The sequence below is a fragment of the Strix aluco genome, chromosome 1 (genome assembly GCF_031877795.1).
Source record: "Strix aluco isolate bStrAlu1 chromosome 1, bStrAlu1.hap1, whole genome shotgun sequence".
Taxonomy (NCBI): Eukaryota; Metazoa; Chordata; class Aves; order Strigiformes; family Strigidae; genus Strix; species Strix aluco.
The window spans coordinates 47842127-47856052 of record NC_133931.1 but is presented as its reverse complement, the minus strand read 5'-3'; the positions used below and the strand labels follow the sequence as shown (position 1 = coordinate 47856052).

The 13926-nt window shown below is 39.9% G+C and overlaps 1 protein-coding gene across 2 annotated transcripts in view; it reads right to left on the bottom strand.

The window, feature by feature from the left end:
- GAREM1 (GRB2 associated regulator of MAPK1 subtype 1) overlaps nt 1-13926 on the bottom strand; it is a 104575-nt gene that overhangs the window by 79043 nt on the left and 11606 nt on the right. For both annotated transcript variants that reach the window (XM_074820050.1, XM_074820060.1), the window contains exon 2: nt 1675-1815. In XM_074820050.1, coding sequence (XP_074676151.1) covers nt 1675-1815 — 141 coding nt within the window. The remainder of the gene's footprint in view (nt 1-1674; nt 1816-13926) is intronic.

Genomic DNA, 13926 nt, shown 5'->3' with positions numbered 1-13926 from the left:
TATGGTACTGCAAGTTAGCACTGACCATTTTTGTGAAGTTCCTCTGACAGCATCGGAGCCCATCACACATTCAGTAAGTGCCCTCGCTACATGGCAGTTTCTGAACTTTCATATATTTTCATCCCACTAATGAGGGGTTTATGACACAGAACCTTCTGGAGATTGTTTGACAGCAAAACGTATTCTGCCAACTAAATGCACTCTTTTCCTGCATTAACACAAACCAGGAAGAAAAGCACATTGATATCTTTGCAGTATCTTAGGGGACAGATTTTGATTTTTCTGGTATCTATGTAAATTTAAGCTATGAATGAATGGAAGTATGAAGAGTCAGGAAACCGTGCTTAGCAGATCTTTGTTAATTTCTTTAAAAATTAAGAACCAAGCTTTAGTAAATCCCTTAAAATCCAATTTTCTTTCATGCCAATAACCATTTTATTTTCTGTTTTCCTTCTTCCAGGAATCACAGTGAGGATTGAAATATGGCATTCAGTTTGAAGGAAGTAAAGTGTTTATCTGGCCACAGCACTGAAGCTTATCCAGCCAGGAGGTGTAAAAAAAAAAAAAAAAAGAAAAAAAAAATCGACATTACTAAGCACAGACACTAGAAACTGTTTATACTAAGAAAGTTAAATTCAGAGTTTTAAAGCCACTTATGAAACTATACGCCATCAGATCAAAGCTTTCAAACATCTCTTGAAAAAACTAACCTTCTAGAAGTGAAGTCCAAGGAGAAACAGTATGTAAGAAGGCAACTAGTGTAAGTTTCATCACTGAAACAGGCTGCACCACTGCAGTTGCAGCACTGGTGTGACTGAAATAAAACATTTCAACCAGCTCTTGTACAACTCAGCACACCCTCACTGCACCAACATTTTAAAGGAGACCGTAACACAGACGAGTAGATTACTCAGTTGACAACTGGGTATACAGAAGATCAAGTAAAACACTAAGCCCACGCCTTTGCTTTGTAGCCATGGCTCTTTTAGTTCACACTTTCCAGCTTTTTGAATTTTTTTATCTACCGCAGTAAAATAAGCACTTCCCACTCATATAGTATTGTTCTATTCAGCTTGTGAATAAGGACATTAAGCAGTAGGAAACACTATTAAAAATAATTTCCTAGGGAAGTAAAAAGAATTTGAAATCGTAAAATAAATACAGATTAGTTGCATCATATCTACTTGGAACAACAGTATTACTGCATCATCCAAAAAGGCAGACAGCAACAAGGAACTACTGAGGAACATTAGGCTAAAACTTCAGTATTATTATGAAGGGTCCCTGGCTTTCAACATGAAATTAAAGAAATCCCCTCCAGCTTGAGTATGCAATGAAACATAAAACCCATTCCACCTTTGACCGAACATTTTGGGGCATTTTCAAACCTTCACACTTTTGTCACCACATTCAGAGATGAAAAGCACTGGCAATTCATTACATTCAAATTGAAACCAATTATTCTGTGTAGGTATGTGTTCTGTCAATGTGCTGTCCAATGAAATACATCTATTTATAGCCCTGGGAGTATCTCTTGCACTCTGTAACTTTATTAAAAAGTTAAGTCATAAACACCGGTATCAGAGGCTTCACTCTGTCAAATAAAGTAATTAGTGTAAGTGGTAGGCAATGCATTCTCTTTGAATTGGTACTTCAGGTCAACAATAGTTTTACCTGCATAATGTACAGGGATTTCTATCTTTGGCCCTATGACGTAGTGACCCTCCTCCAGACTGTGAGCTGTAATTGTTGTCCACTGCCGACATGAATGAATCAGAAGATAATCGCTCTCCCGAAGGCCTTCTACAGTTTCTCCTGCAAAACAGATGTAGGGATTTTTTTTTAAAAAAGTCACACTTATTGCATGAAGAATTAGGAAAACTTCAAAACAATCATTTTGTTGTTATTGCTGTTTATTTAAAAATCCAATTAAGTAAATTTCAATTCTACACAGTATACATTTTTGCAGCTAAGCACTTTACCTTACAGAAAACAAACACAAAGCAAAACAACTCAGTGCATGAATACAATACCACAGAGATGTAATCCAGATTACACAGCAGTGGCTCTGGGGCACCTTTTTCAGCTTTCTGCATAAACAGACCTTTCATATCTCTCTTTATGTTTGCCTATCTCACCTAGTATGAATACTTGGGAGCTCTTTTAATTTTTAAGAAAAAAAAAGTATATTCGCAGGATGTTGAAAGATCAGCATCACACTACCCTACAGCCACCTGAAGCCAAATCTTGTTCATCACCATGAAGTAACTGGGTATCACACTTGCAGATACAGAGATTTCAGCTTTGTCATTCTATCCCTTTGCAAGTCACTGCTTAACTAGCCATTTCTGTCTGTAAACTTAATCCTGTCACTTACTGGTGAGAAAAAAAATTTAAAAAATAAACAAACACCTCTCTCAGAGATAAATTCACCAAGAAGCCCCACCAGATAATGTCCAGCTCATCTCTGTAATGCCCTCTCTTGTAGTCTTCTGCTCAGGTGTTTGTCAAATCCATCCCAAACACAGCCAGAGATCCAGCTCTTCTTTCTTTGCCTGTCCCTACCAAATCCTCTGCATTTCTGCCAAGTACTCTCCCCTCCTCCACCAGTTGCAGTGCCCAATGAGGAAAGAGTGCTTTGCCTGGCAATTATGAGAGCCACATTAAATAGACTACTCCAAGTGCCAGCTATACATCTCAAGCATGATATACAAACAAAATTTCATAGAGCAGGGCACATCATGGCAGACTGCTCTTACATACCTGCAGTCTTGCTCAGTACGCTTCTGCATTAAACACACAGAAAACAGCCTTTCTCAAGGTGTCTTTAAAGCAGCCACATGAACTTTCAGGAACACTTAGTAGACACTAAACATGGGCCAAGAATAATGAAGCTTTAAATTTCATTTTCCTTCTCTCCCACCAGCCTTCTGCAGTTACAGCCAAAAATAAAGCAAGTAGTTTAGCCCTGGAATCAAGTCTGGACAAAACCCATCCCCTTCAGCTACTACAACAAACTACACTTTCTCTTCACTGTCCTCTGATATTCTTAAAAGTCAGTGGAAGAATAAGACTTTCAGCCTGGGGCAGCGGACATTTCCCCTGTTCAATCTCTGTAGAGGAGAGATACTTCCCATTGAGTTTTTGCCCACACCAGGCAATCTTTTCTACCGTAGGCAACGGCTACTACACACCCCATTCCTGCCTGATTTCATGCTCCCATTCTATCAGAAAGCACCCTCCTACACGATTCAAAATGCAGCAACTGGTGTGTGTGAGAATTGTTAGATTTTAAATCAGAAGAGACCATTACAACCATCTGCTTCGACACTCTCCAACCACAGGATTCTGCCTGTTCCCTCCAGAAACTTGGATTTGGCTAAACAAGTAAGAGACCCTTGCCAATCTGCAGAGCCCAAGTGATGGACTTCCCTGGGTCCCATGCTGTCCCATGGCCTGTCAAACCTTAAAAAAAGTTCCTGTTTTGCATATTTGGGGCTTTTACTTGTAACAGATAAACTGCTGTTGTGGGGGTGTGGAGGGGGAACAAAAAAAAAAAAATGAAGAGGTATACAGAGCTCCTTAGTACCAGTTATTCTTGCTCCTATGAAGGTATCATATCCAGGTTTCCTTCTTTTTCACAACACAGAAAGTAGCTACCAGGTAAGCAGAACATTTCAAGAACTGGTTTCCAAGTGCTCCTTGGCCCATGTCCCATGGCAGTTCAGCCAGGCAGATGGGCTGCTTAACACCAATTCCTGCTCCCTGGGAAACACCACCAGTCTACCCACAGTGTGCTGGGAGAAGGGACCTCAGAAAGCCTAGGAAAGAGTGGCAAAACTGCCATGCAGCACCAGGGAACTCTTTGGTCCCATCCACATCTTGAAGGAAATTCAGATATATTTGCTAGAGGAGTCATGCACCCACTAAATTTTACCAAACCATCTGACCTTGAGCATCTCCTGTTTTCCGCTCACAGGGAAACACCTAATACGTATAAAAATTACCTTCAGCTTGCTGCAACAGAGGTTTACAATTTTTGGGGAAAAACAATAATAATAATAATATATGGCATTATTTGAAACTCATGTTTCAGTTCAGAGAGTCACACTCATGCTTTCTATAGTCCATGGCAACAAGTAATTATTCCATCCTACAACAAAATAAAACCAATGACACCTAAAGGAAGAACTAGTATTTTACTACTTTCACTGACAGTGCTAAACAAATTTTGAAGAAAATACAAAGCATCTCTGGTATGCTTTTTCTCTGCCTTACAATCTGTAGGTATGATTTCAGAACATTACCTAAAGGAAGGCTGGATTCTACATGCAGGATTGCAGGGAAATAATTACAGTATGGGTCACCCTCAAAGAGTCTGAGAAAGATATTCTCAGGAAAATAGAGACACCCATTATAAAAAGGTGCTTCCAGTCATGGCTCACATGCCACGATCTGTTTAAGTGGTTACTCCACTAAAACTGGGTGGGACAGGTGAGTGTAAGAAGAGATTACTCAGGCAGGCCCAAGAGTGGCTACGTAATTAAGTCTGCAGCTGGAAGTAGCTGTATTTTTTAAACAGAACCTTGGAAACCACAATTCTTGTTACACCAATTATTTACTCCAACTGACTACATTGGAAACAAATTCCGTGCTTTGCCACGGGAGATTGAGCCGAGGAGAGAAGGTAGAGCGGATGCAATTGGGAGTTCATGGTCCCTCCAGCTCCCTCACAACAGCCGGGTCTGTCCTTACCAAGCCCTGGTCTTTCCTAACCGTTGGCAAGCTGGGTTCCTGGGGTTGCTTTATAGGAAGAGGCTCCTTGTCACTAAAGAGATTAATGGACTCGTAAAAACACCTGGCTAATGATGGCTTCCATGCTATGGGAGGAAATACAATGAAGAGTCAAACGTGACTGAAGACAACAGAACATGGTGATACATACTCTCTTCTTTCTTCCACTTTCTCCTAGTCTGTCTACCCCTGTAAGACTTGCTCACTCTCTTTAAAGTGGTTTCCTCCTGGAGAGGAGGATCTTTCAGGCAGGAGACACCTCTGACCCTAGCTACACAACTCAGCTCCCACCCCAACCACAGCCCAGACTTAGCCCTTTACGCTTTTCTCAGCCACACATTGCAAAACAGCCACACATATCCAATCTGATTTTTTTCCTTGCCTCAGTAACACAAGTTATGCAAGCCTTTCATTAATCACATTTTAACTATGTGGGAGAGAACTCAGCAGTCCTCACATCTACCAACTATGCAACTTGGTTCTCACCTATTCAACATACTCCTACGCTGCTGCTTACACAAAAATCAGACGCCATGAGAAAACAGAGAACACAGGCCACTCATCTTTAGTAACAGTTTTGTCTCTTATGATCAAATATGGATTAGCTCTATCTTCTCACCCTCTCCTCCCCACCCCACATGCCTGCAATATAATTAAACCACTACAAAGAATCTACAGGCAAACACTTGTGTTGGCTTTTCTCCCCCAAATAAAAGTCAGAGAAGCAATGAACTATCACATGCAATTCCCCACCCTTCCCCAAGTTGCCTACCTCTTTCCAAAATATGAGTCAAGTTTATTCATAATAATGCCCAAGACTAAGAAACCCATGATTTGCTAACAGCGCCTAAACCCTAAATAAAGCGTCAACACCCATCCTTGCCTGACAATAAAAGCCTCACACCTCTGAATTGAAAACTTAGCTGGTATGTTCCTACACAAACTGTCCTCCTATAAGCACTCTGACCACAACCAGTATTTGGGCTACTTCATCATGCATCACCAAAGCAGCACTGCAACAGCTATTCATGTGTTCATTGCAAATAAGATGTATTACCATTTTTTAATTACATAATTCATTTCCATACAATCCCTAAAAACTACAAATACTGCAGAGCCCACTCTTGTTGAAGAGCAATTGCAGAGGGAACACTGACCATGAAAGGAAAACCGTTCACATGTTGATACAGTTTAAAAAAAAATAGGTAATTGCTTAACCAAGAGTTGCATGTTTATTAAATACCACCTACATTAAATGCCAATACTTCTTTAATAATTCTTTCCAGTTCCAAAACTGGATCATCCACATTTGGCAAATCTTGGCTCTGTCACTGTAAACACTCCAGTTTCAAATTAACAGTTAACAACTGTAACAAGACTGGGAGCAGGATACCTTGATCTGCAAGTTCAGAGATGAATTTCTGTTTTCACTTGCAGTTTTTAAGAACCAGGTGAGAAGACAGAGGTTGGCTACATGCAGGGACCACGTTTATATATGGCAATGCTGCAACACAGACGGAAGTTCATTTTTTTTGAAGCAAGCACTGACCTCCCTGCAGGTTGTTGCCACCACTTACATTCTAGAGACACACACTTTTATTTAGTTTAGTCTTTCACAATTACCAAATGTCTGGGGTAAAATCTCAGGAGTAGAACTGAAGACCACTCCAGTTTTGAAGGGTCTGAGGACTCCCACCTTCTCTTCGCTTCCTTCCGGATCAACAATTAAAGCTTGGCCCACTACAGTCCATGAAAAAAAATTCACGCAGGTTCCACATATTCTGGTTTGCCAAAGACAGCAATGACTTTTCAACAGGAAGCACTAAAGAAAAATCATGAAAGAAATGAAGTAAAAAAGCCACGAACTTTTAAGGTTCTCCTCCTAGAATTGAGGAACTAACATTCAAGTCACTGCAAAATGTGCAGACCAACATGACTCATTCACTCACAGAAACTACACTGCTAAAAATAAGCAGTGATCTACAGGAATATAAACTCTTTATAATGCCACACACTTTGTCATCTTGGCTAAGAGTTTGCATCACTGCCTTAAAGCATAAGCTTTGCGTCTGGAGACATTAAAATAGTAGGTAACAGGCAATTCAGAGAAAGAGAAGTCGCATGCAAGGTTCCAGCAACGTAACAGTTACCATGTACACACGCCAGATGAACTAGATACCATCTCCTTCTGCCAGGAAGATGGTTACGGAGACATTCCTCTCATCTCATTCATCACAGAAGACTGTAAAGTGAGCTTAATGCTGTCCCTTGCACATCAGTTCAAGCATGCAGAATTTGCTCTTCCTGGAACAAAAAGGCTTACAGAAAAGAGCTAGGAGCTCACAAAAAAATTAAGATAGCTTTAGTGAAATAGTTGGTGAAGAAGATGCCTGCAAAACCCCAGGGAAAACTCATCAAGACTTTGGGCCATGTGTTTTCATTAAGCCTGAACACCATCTGCATGCAAGGTAACAGATGCTGTACAATTAAGTGCATCACCCAGCCTGCCTTGGTCAGTTAAGTAGGTGGTGAGTTTAATTATTCCATCTAATGTTCCACAATTGCGTAACATACCATTACATAGGAAGATCTTAGCAACATTAAAAATCATTTCAGTGGGTGCTCAGCCAGGTACCTACAAAACCACATGAATTAATAACTTCAACTTTATCCCCACTCGAGCTTGCACTAACATTAGCTAGGATTGAAGGGTTAATTTGTGGAACAGCAAAAAAGAAGTGGCTGTCTGATCAGGTGAGCAATTCTTCTGTGAAATAACTATGAAGAACTGTCAGCATGTGGCTAGTGTTACAATGAAGACTAGCAACCAAGGTTTATTTTGCAACAACTGGAAGCAAAGAGAAAGCAGAACGATTAGAAGCCAGAAAAAAGAAAGAAATGAGGTTCTTATTTATTTATCATGCTATCATTGCACTAAGGAGCCTTACTTACACAGTATCTGCTTCACTGGGCATGCAGCTTCACTGGACCTTCCCTGGCTGAGGACCAAACAAGCCATGCATTAAGATATACCTTAACATTATCTTACCACATCATGAAAAACAAAGCAAAGCCTCAGCCAGTATGAAATGAAGTTACAATCTATTGTTAAAAACAGAAAAAAAAAAAAAAGGACAAAAAAAGACAGCATTATGGACTTCATGGCTCTGTGCAAAGAGATGTTTCAGGTCAGAGGGAGGTCACAGTGCTAGCACAAATATAAATGCCAGCGCTGCTTTTCCACTCCAAAAGAAGGAATCTACAACACCATACACCAGTCAACTAATAAAAGCTCTCTTGTCTTTGGAAAGGCAAACTTGTGCTTCTGCAAACATTTGCTAGTGACATAGTTCCCACACAGATAACACCTTAAGATGAATTCAATTTCTTTTCATCTCATTGGAAGATTCACAGCAGCTAAAAGCTGAAGCCAAGGCCTCCTGTCAGCACAAAGCTCAGAGGTCCCCCAGATAAAAGTGGGGAGCCCAGGGCCTCCCACTGATGAGACAGCATATCTGAAGAGACCACGCACAGGTCAAGCACCCAGCTGTGCACAGCAAGCACCTACTAACTGCGGACACTGCACACACCAACTTCAGCCTCCTTGGCGGTGAGGGTTTGTCGGCATCACAGGTACCTGCAGCCTTTCCAAAATAGGCTTTGTGGTATCACCAGGTGTTAAAACCAGGCTGGGTACCACAGCATCCTTTTGCCTTTTCAAAAAAAAAAAAAAAACACATTAACTCGGGGCCATTCTCATCTGGGGGTCTGTGTTTCCCTTCACTGGTGGACTCATCCTTTACACAATCTTCAAACAGTTCCCAACACTTTGGTTCTTGTTCAGCCAGCTGGTTGTTTGGGCTTCTGATCTCTTGAAATACAAAACAACAAAAAACAAGGCCTAACCGCCCACAAAAAAACAGCAGACAGGAACTCCTTGTTCCATACAAAACAAGTAAGCCAAAAAAGATCAAGGTGTATGTCAGGCTGCATCACAAACATTTTTCACTGTTAACTTCTATTTGGTCTCATTTGACGCAGGGACACACAGAAGCATTGCTAGCGATCAAGAAGCGCTGCACTGAATATGCTGCTTTTATGTTAGTAAGAGTACAAGTTCTTTGAGAAACACATACAAAAAACCCCCAAATTGTTAGCATGAGCAATAGGCTACTGGAAGAGAACTCCAAGTAGTCAATTTTCCAGTATCTTTGAGGCTTAGCATCTATTTTTATTGGAGTCTGAATTCAAAGAGCAGCATGAATTCTTTCACTTAGGGGACAAGACTGTGCTCCTAAATAACCCTCTGGTTTTAATACATGCAATGGAGGAGAAGCAAAAGAAATGAATATGTGACAACTAAGCAGAAGATGAACCTACTATATTCTACTTTTTAATCAAATACCTGCTGTGCTGTCATACATGACCATCTGAAAACAGCTGTCAGAGGGAGGAAAGAAACAAGTGAGCAAATGCCCTTTTCCCCTTAGAAGCACAGATTTATCTAAAGTCATTGAGTGGTTTTGCTGTTTCAGGCAGACTGAAACTGCAACAGGGCAGAGGACAGCTTCCATCCGACTTCCCATCTACCACAATGCTATCAACATACGATCCTTCACCTTCACAACTCACTTGTATTACCACAGCAACACCTCGCTGTCAGAACAGATGTCTCTTCTGCTACAGATCATTTCACTAATACTTACAAGTTTTCTTCTTTTATACTGCTGAGTTTGGAATTAACATTTTGGGGGAAGAAACACAAAGTTCTTGTGAAGCCTGAATATTCAGATTAGGACATTTAATTTTATTTTATTATTATTTAGCAGGTCATGCAACCTTATGACAAATAACTTCTATCTGAACTCTGAGGGAAGGAGGAAGTCAAACCTTTTGTTTTCTGCATGCTGCATCATACTCCAGAGTATCTGTTGGGTATTTTTCTATGGAGACATACCTCAATGAATGTCAAAGAATAATAAATATTACATTAGGGTGGTTTGCTTGCTTAAGATTTGGCATTACGCTTGGCTACCGAGTCAAATCTCAATGAGCTGTTCAGCCTGCCAGTGCTATTTCTTCCACAAAAATAAAACTTGCACTGGCTTATGATCTAGGTCAGAGGAAAAAGTTAATTAGGAGGAGAACATCATCTGAATTTTCCAGTTTGAAGTAGTAATGAGAATTTGTATGGAAAAAATTCACATCCTTGTAATGTTCCTTAACAAAGGAAAAGAAAACCCCAGAAATATTTTATTACATAAAGAGCCCCACTTGTAGTAACATTAACGAACACTGGATCTATATATAAGGAGTGAACATTTTACGGGTTTTTTTGTCACTATGACTGAACAGCTGCTTGGAAGAGTTACTCTTGCATAAAATGCCTAATGGGAGAGAAGTAAAAAGAGCATATAATTGTAGAAAACACTACTACTACAGAAGAAAAACCTGCTTTGAAAGTCTCTCCATGTTATCAGTCTCACTATGTCATTCCATACAGACAAAAAAAAGGCTGTTTTAAAAAAATAATTATCTAGCTGATCAAACTTCCTTGTTTAAAGAAAAGCAAAACAACTTGCATGGGGGTGTATCATGAAAAGTCTAAATACAGACTGCCAGTGAGTTAAAAGGGTAAATATTGTAATTTCTAGAAGCAAATATTGTAGATGAAAAAAAAACACCAAACCAAAACAAACCCAACCCACGTTAAAATTTAAACATCTCAGGGCTATAAAATGTAGTGTACTAAATTTTTAATTTAAAGTGGGCAGATTCCGTAGGAAAGCCTGACACTGGTCTCATCTGACTGTCTGTCTGACCATAGTGGAAAAGATGAAAGCAGAGGGCTCTGTCCCCAGCTACACAACCTTTTGAGCTTGCAACAAAAAGGTCTGCAATAAAAATTGCAGTTATATCTAGGACTGCTGCTAACCAACTTCACTTTTCAGTTTCCCTTCTTCCTTCTCAAACAATTTCCTGAGTAGTTTTAAATATGTGCTTCTGTTTAATTGTTCCATTTCTGCAGCACATTCATTTGTGCTGGTTCGTATTATCTGGATCACCCAGTATTTCTGTCATGATTCAAACTGCAATCAAACACCCCTCTCTCCAAAGAAACCCAAAGTGATATTGACTTGACCTTCCATCAAGCACATAGACTCCACATCTTTCAGTGGATGAAAGGCTTCCCCTGACAGCATAAGGATTCATACTCATTTTGATTTTAAAATGACTTATATTCTTCCTTCCTTTGTAAAAAGCAAGAAAAGGGAAAAAAGTCACAACTAAAGCAGGGAAGATCAGGCAAAGTTAGTTGAAAAATCTTGTGTGCTGGCTCTCAAATTAAGATTCAATCAGCTGGTCTTCAGAGTTGTTTTTTTACATTACAAAAGCTAGAAAGCACTTTTTTTTTTTTTTTTTTAAGTAAATATTTTTATTTGAGCCACAGGAGAGCCCAGGCATTGAAGTCAGCTCAGGTTGTGGCTTACAAACTTACCAAGAGTTTCATACCACCTCTTCGGTACTTCTCTGCAGAGACCATGTAGGAAATACCCAGGAGAATCAGCCAACCCCATTCAGCTCAGACTGAGACACTCAGCTGCCTGAAACTGTTTGTCTGCAGCAAGGTCTGTTACCAGCATTTAGACTGGTCTCAACCTTGGATGGTGGAGGGAGAGACACTGAATCTTCTTGCAGCTTCAGGAAGAGCTGGGCAAAATGCATCTACCCAAGAGATAGTTTGTCCGAGATTAAGCCACTGTACATCTTTTTCCTTGGACGAAACAATTGTTGTTGGCTATGGTTGGCCACGCTGCAAAAATTTTCAGTCGTTTCTGAACAACAGGGCATCCAGTTTGCTTCAGTGACCCTACCTGCTTCGCAAGGAAGAGGCAAGGACAGCATCACCCTCAGACTCCCTAATATCACTACCTGCGGCACTTTGTGCATTGATGTAATCCTTCAGCCTCACAGCAGTGTGATCAAACTTTGCTCTGGGTGAACATTAAATATTTCATAACAAGAGGAGATAAGGCTTTATTTCTGCGATTTCCAATCCCTCTGCAAAAGCCTGATACAATCAAATTGCTTCAATCCAACTGATGCTGAACTCAAGCTATCACCCACTAATACCTAACAAGAAAGCAAGGGACTCCCATCCCCCTATTCTTTTCTATGCCTGCCAGCAAGAAGACAGATTTATTTCTTTAGGATTAGCATTTTGCTATTGGAATGACTGGATATACCAGTGCTGTTGCAACAAATCAACATAAACCATAATCTTGTTACAAGGCTATGGGACAGATTAATCCACTGAAAAATCCAGTTTGTTCCAAGGCAAGCTTTTCTCTAGCTGCAAATACACAGAGACAGCATCTCAGCGAGTCTTCAAAAAAACCTGTTTGACCTACTGCAAGGAAGAGGAGCACAAATATTTTAAATAAACACTAAGTGGAATTCTGGTGCCACTGCCACTGATGGTAAACGCTCTGCTGACTTTAGCAATCTCACAGTTTGAACCTTGGCATCTTGCTTTCTTTGTGTACATAAGAAAACTAGTGGGAAAAAAAAAATAGAAGAGTTAACAACACAGATTTCATTGAGCTTTGTTTGTGTTTGTTTCAAGCCTTCAGAACAAACATCCCAGCATGAGAAACCTTACTTTTTATGAACTCAAGCCAAACAAGCCAAAACACATCTTTTCAACACAGACTGCTCTCCATCCCCACACAGGGGGGAAAAAAACACTCAGTACAACAACATCTTAACATTTGCATTCCAAAACACAGTAACTTTCTTCTGCTATCACAGTTACTCTTCTTATTAATGCTGAGCATCATCAGATGTAACTGCAGATTTGCTGTATCCTCACGACAGATTTAGCTGTAAGACTGATCCAACAGAACAGTAAATCACCATGGTTACTTACAAGCCACCCTAGAAAGTCTCACCAATTCTTTAAACTACTCCGATACCCTGCAACATGCTGAATAGTGCCAACTATTTATCATGGTATCTTATCTGAAGGGAAGAAAAATATCTAAAAATCTTAGATTCACTCAGTTGAAAACTGAGACTCTTATGGAAGAAAGTTTTTGGGTTTTGAAGCCACCTAAGATCACAAATCTGAAATGTTAAGAATAAGAGCAAAGAATGCCAAGTTTAACTATACTTAAAATGATCACAGGTTAGAAATATTGAGAAGCAGAAAGCTAAGTAACTTTTCATTGCACGCAAGAGAGGTTCCAGCCTAGTTTAGTGTTACCATAGAGAGGGAAGGGAATTTTTATGTTGGTCTCTAGTTTATTTTCCATTTTGAATTCTCATGGCCAAAGTCAGGGGGAAAAAAATAAAAGATTTAAAAATACTTATTTGCTCTTTGCAATCAAGACACAAGGTTTAGAAATGGGGAATCCAAAGAGTAGCTTTCATAAGAAGTCTGGTAGGTACAGATAAAGAGAATGCCAGCACTACCTGACAAAAAGAAAAACATGTAATGAGACTTCTGAGCAGCCTGCTGCCATCCAAATCAGCTCCTTTAAATATCTCATTAAGAGAGATGAAGTTTTCTTTCATTAGAGGCAAACATTCCTCATCCTAAAAAGTTCCTGCTCAGATGCATCTATAAATATTATGAGGTCCACTGGAAGATACACTTCCAAGTGCCTGTTTAGCATCAGGTGCCTAGTTGGAGAAGCTTAATACTTAGGAGGTGGAAGGTCAGCATTTAGCATTGAACCACATGCTTTTATTGGCTTCCTATTTATTTCCAAGCACAGATACAGAATGGTTACTTTAATTGATAAAACTGAAGGCAGCTGCATACCTTAGCTGCTGCAGAAGTCACCTCTGTCCACATGCAATGGTTGGGAGTCTGGTCAGGGAAGTCTGGCTAAAGCTCCCTAGATTCAGGATGCCAATGATGAAAATTTTAACCCTACCGAACTCATGGATTTAAGACCTAGAATTTGATTATAGATTGCCCTGGCAGACAGAAAAGCAGTCTATTCATTCAGACTTTTCCTGGGCACAGCATGAGAGCTGGGGAGCTCTCATTGACAGTTATTTATAATTAGATGATATTTTAAAATAGCATCCAAGTAAACATGCTCAGTCCTCTCATTATATATC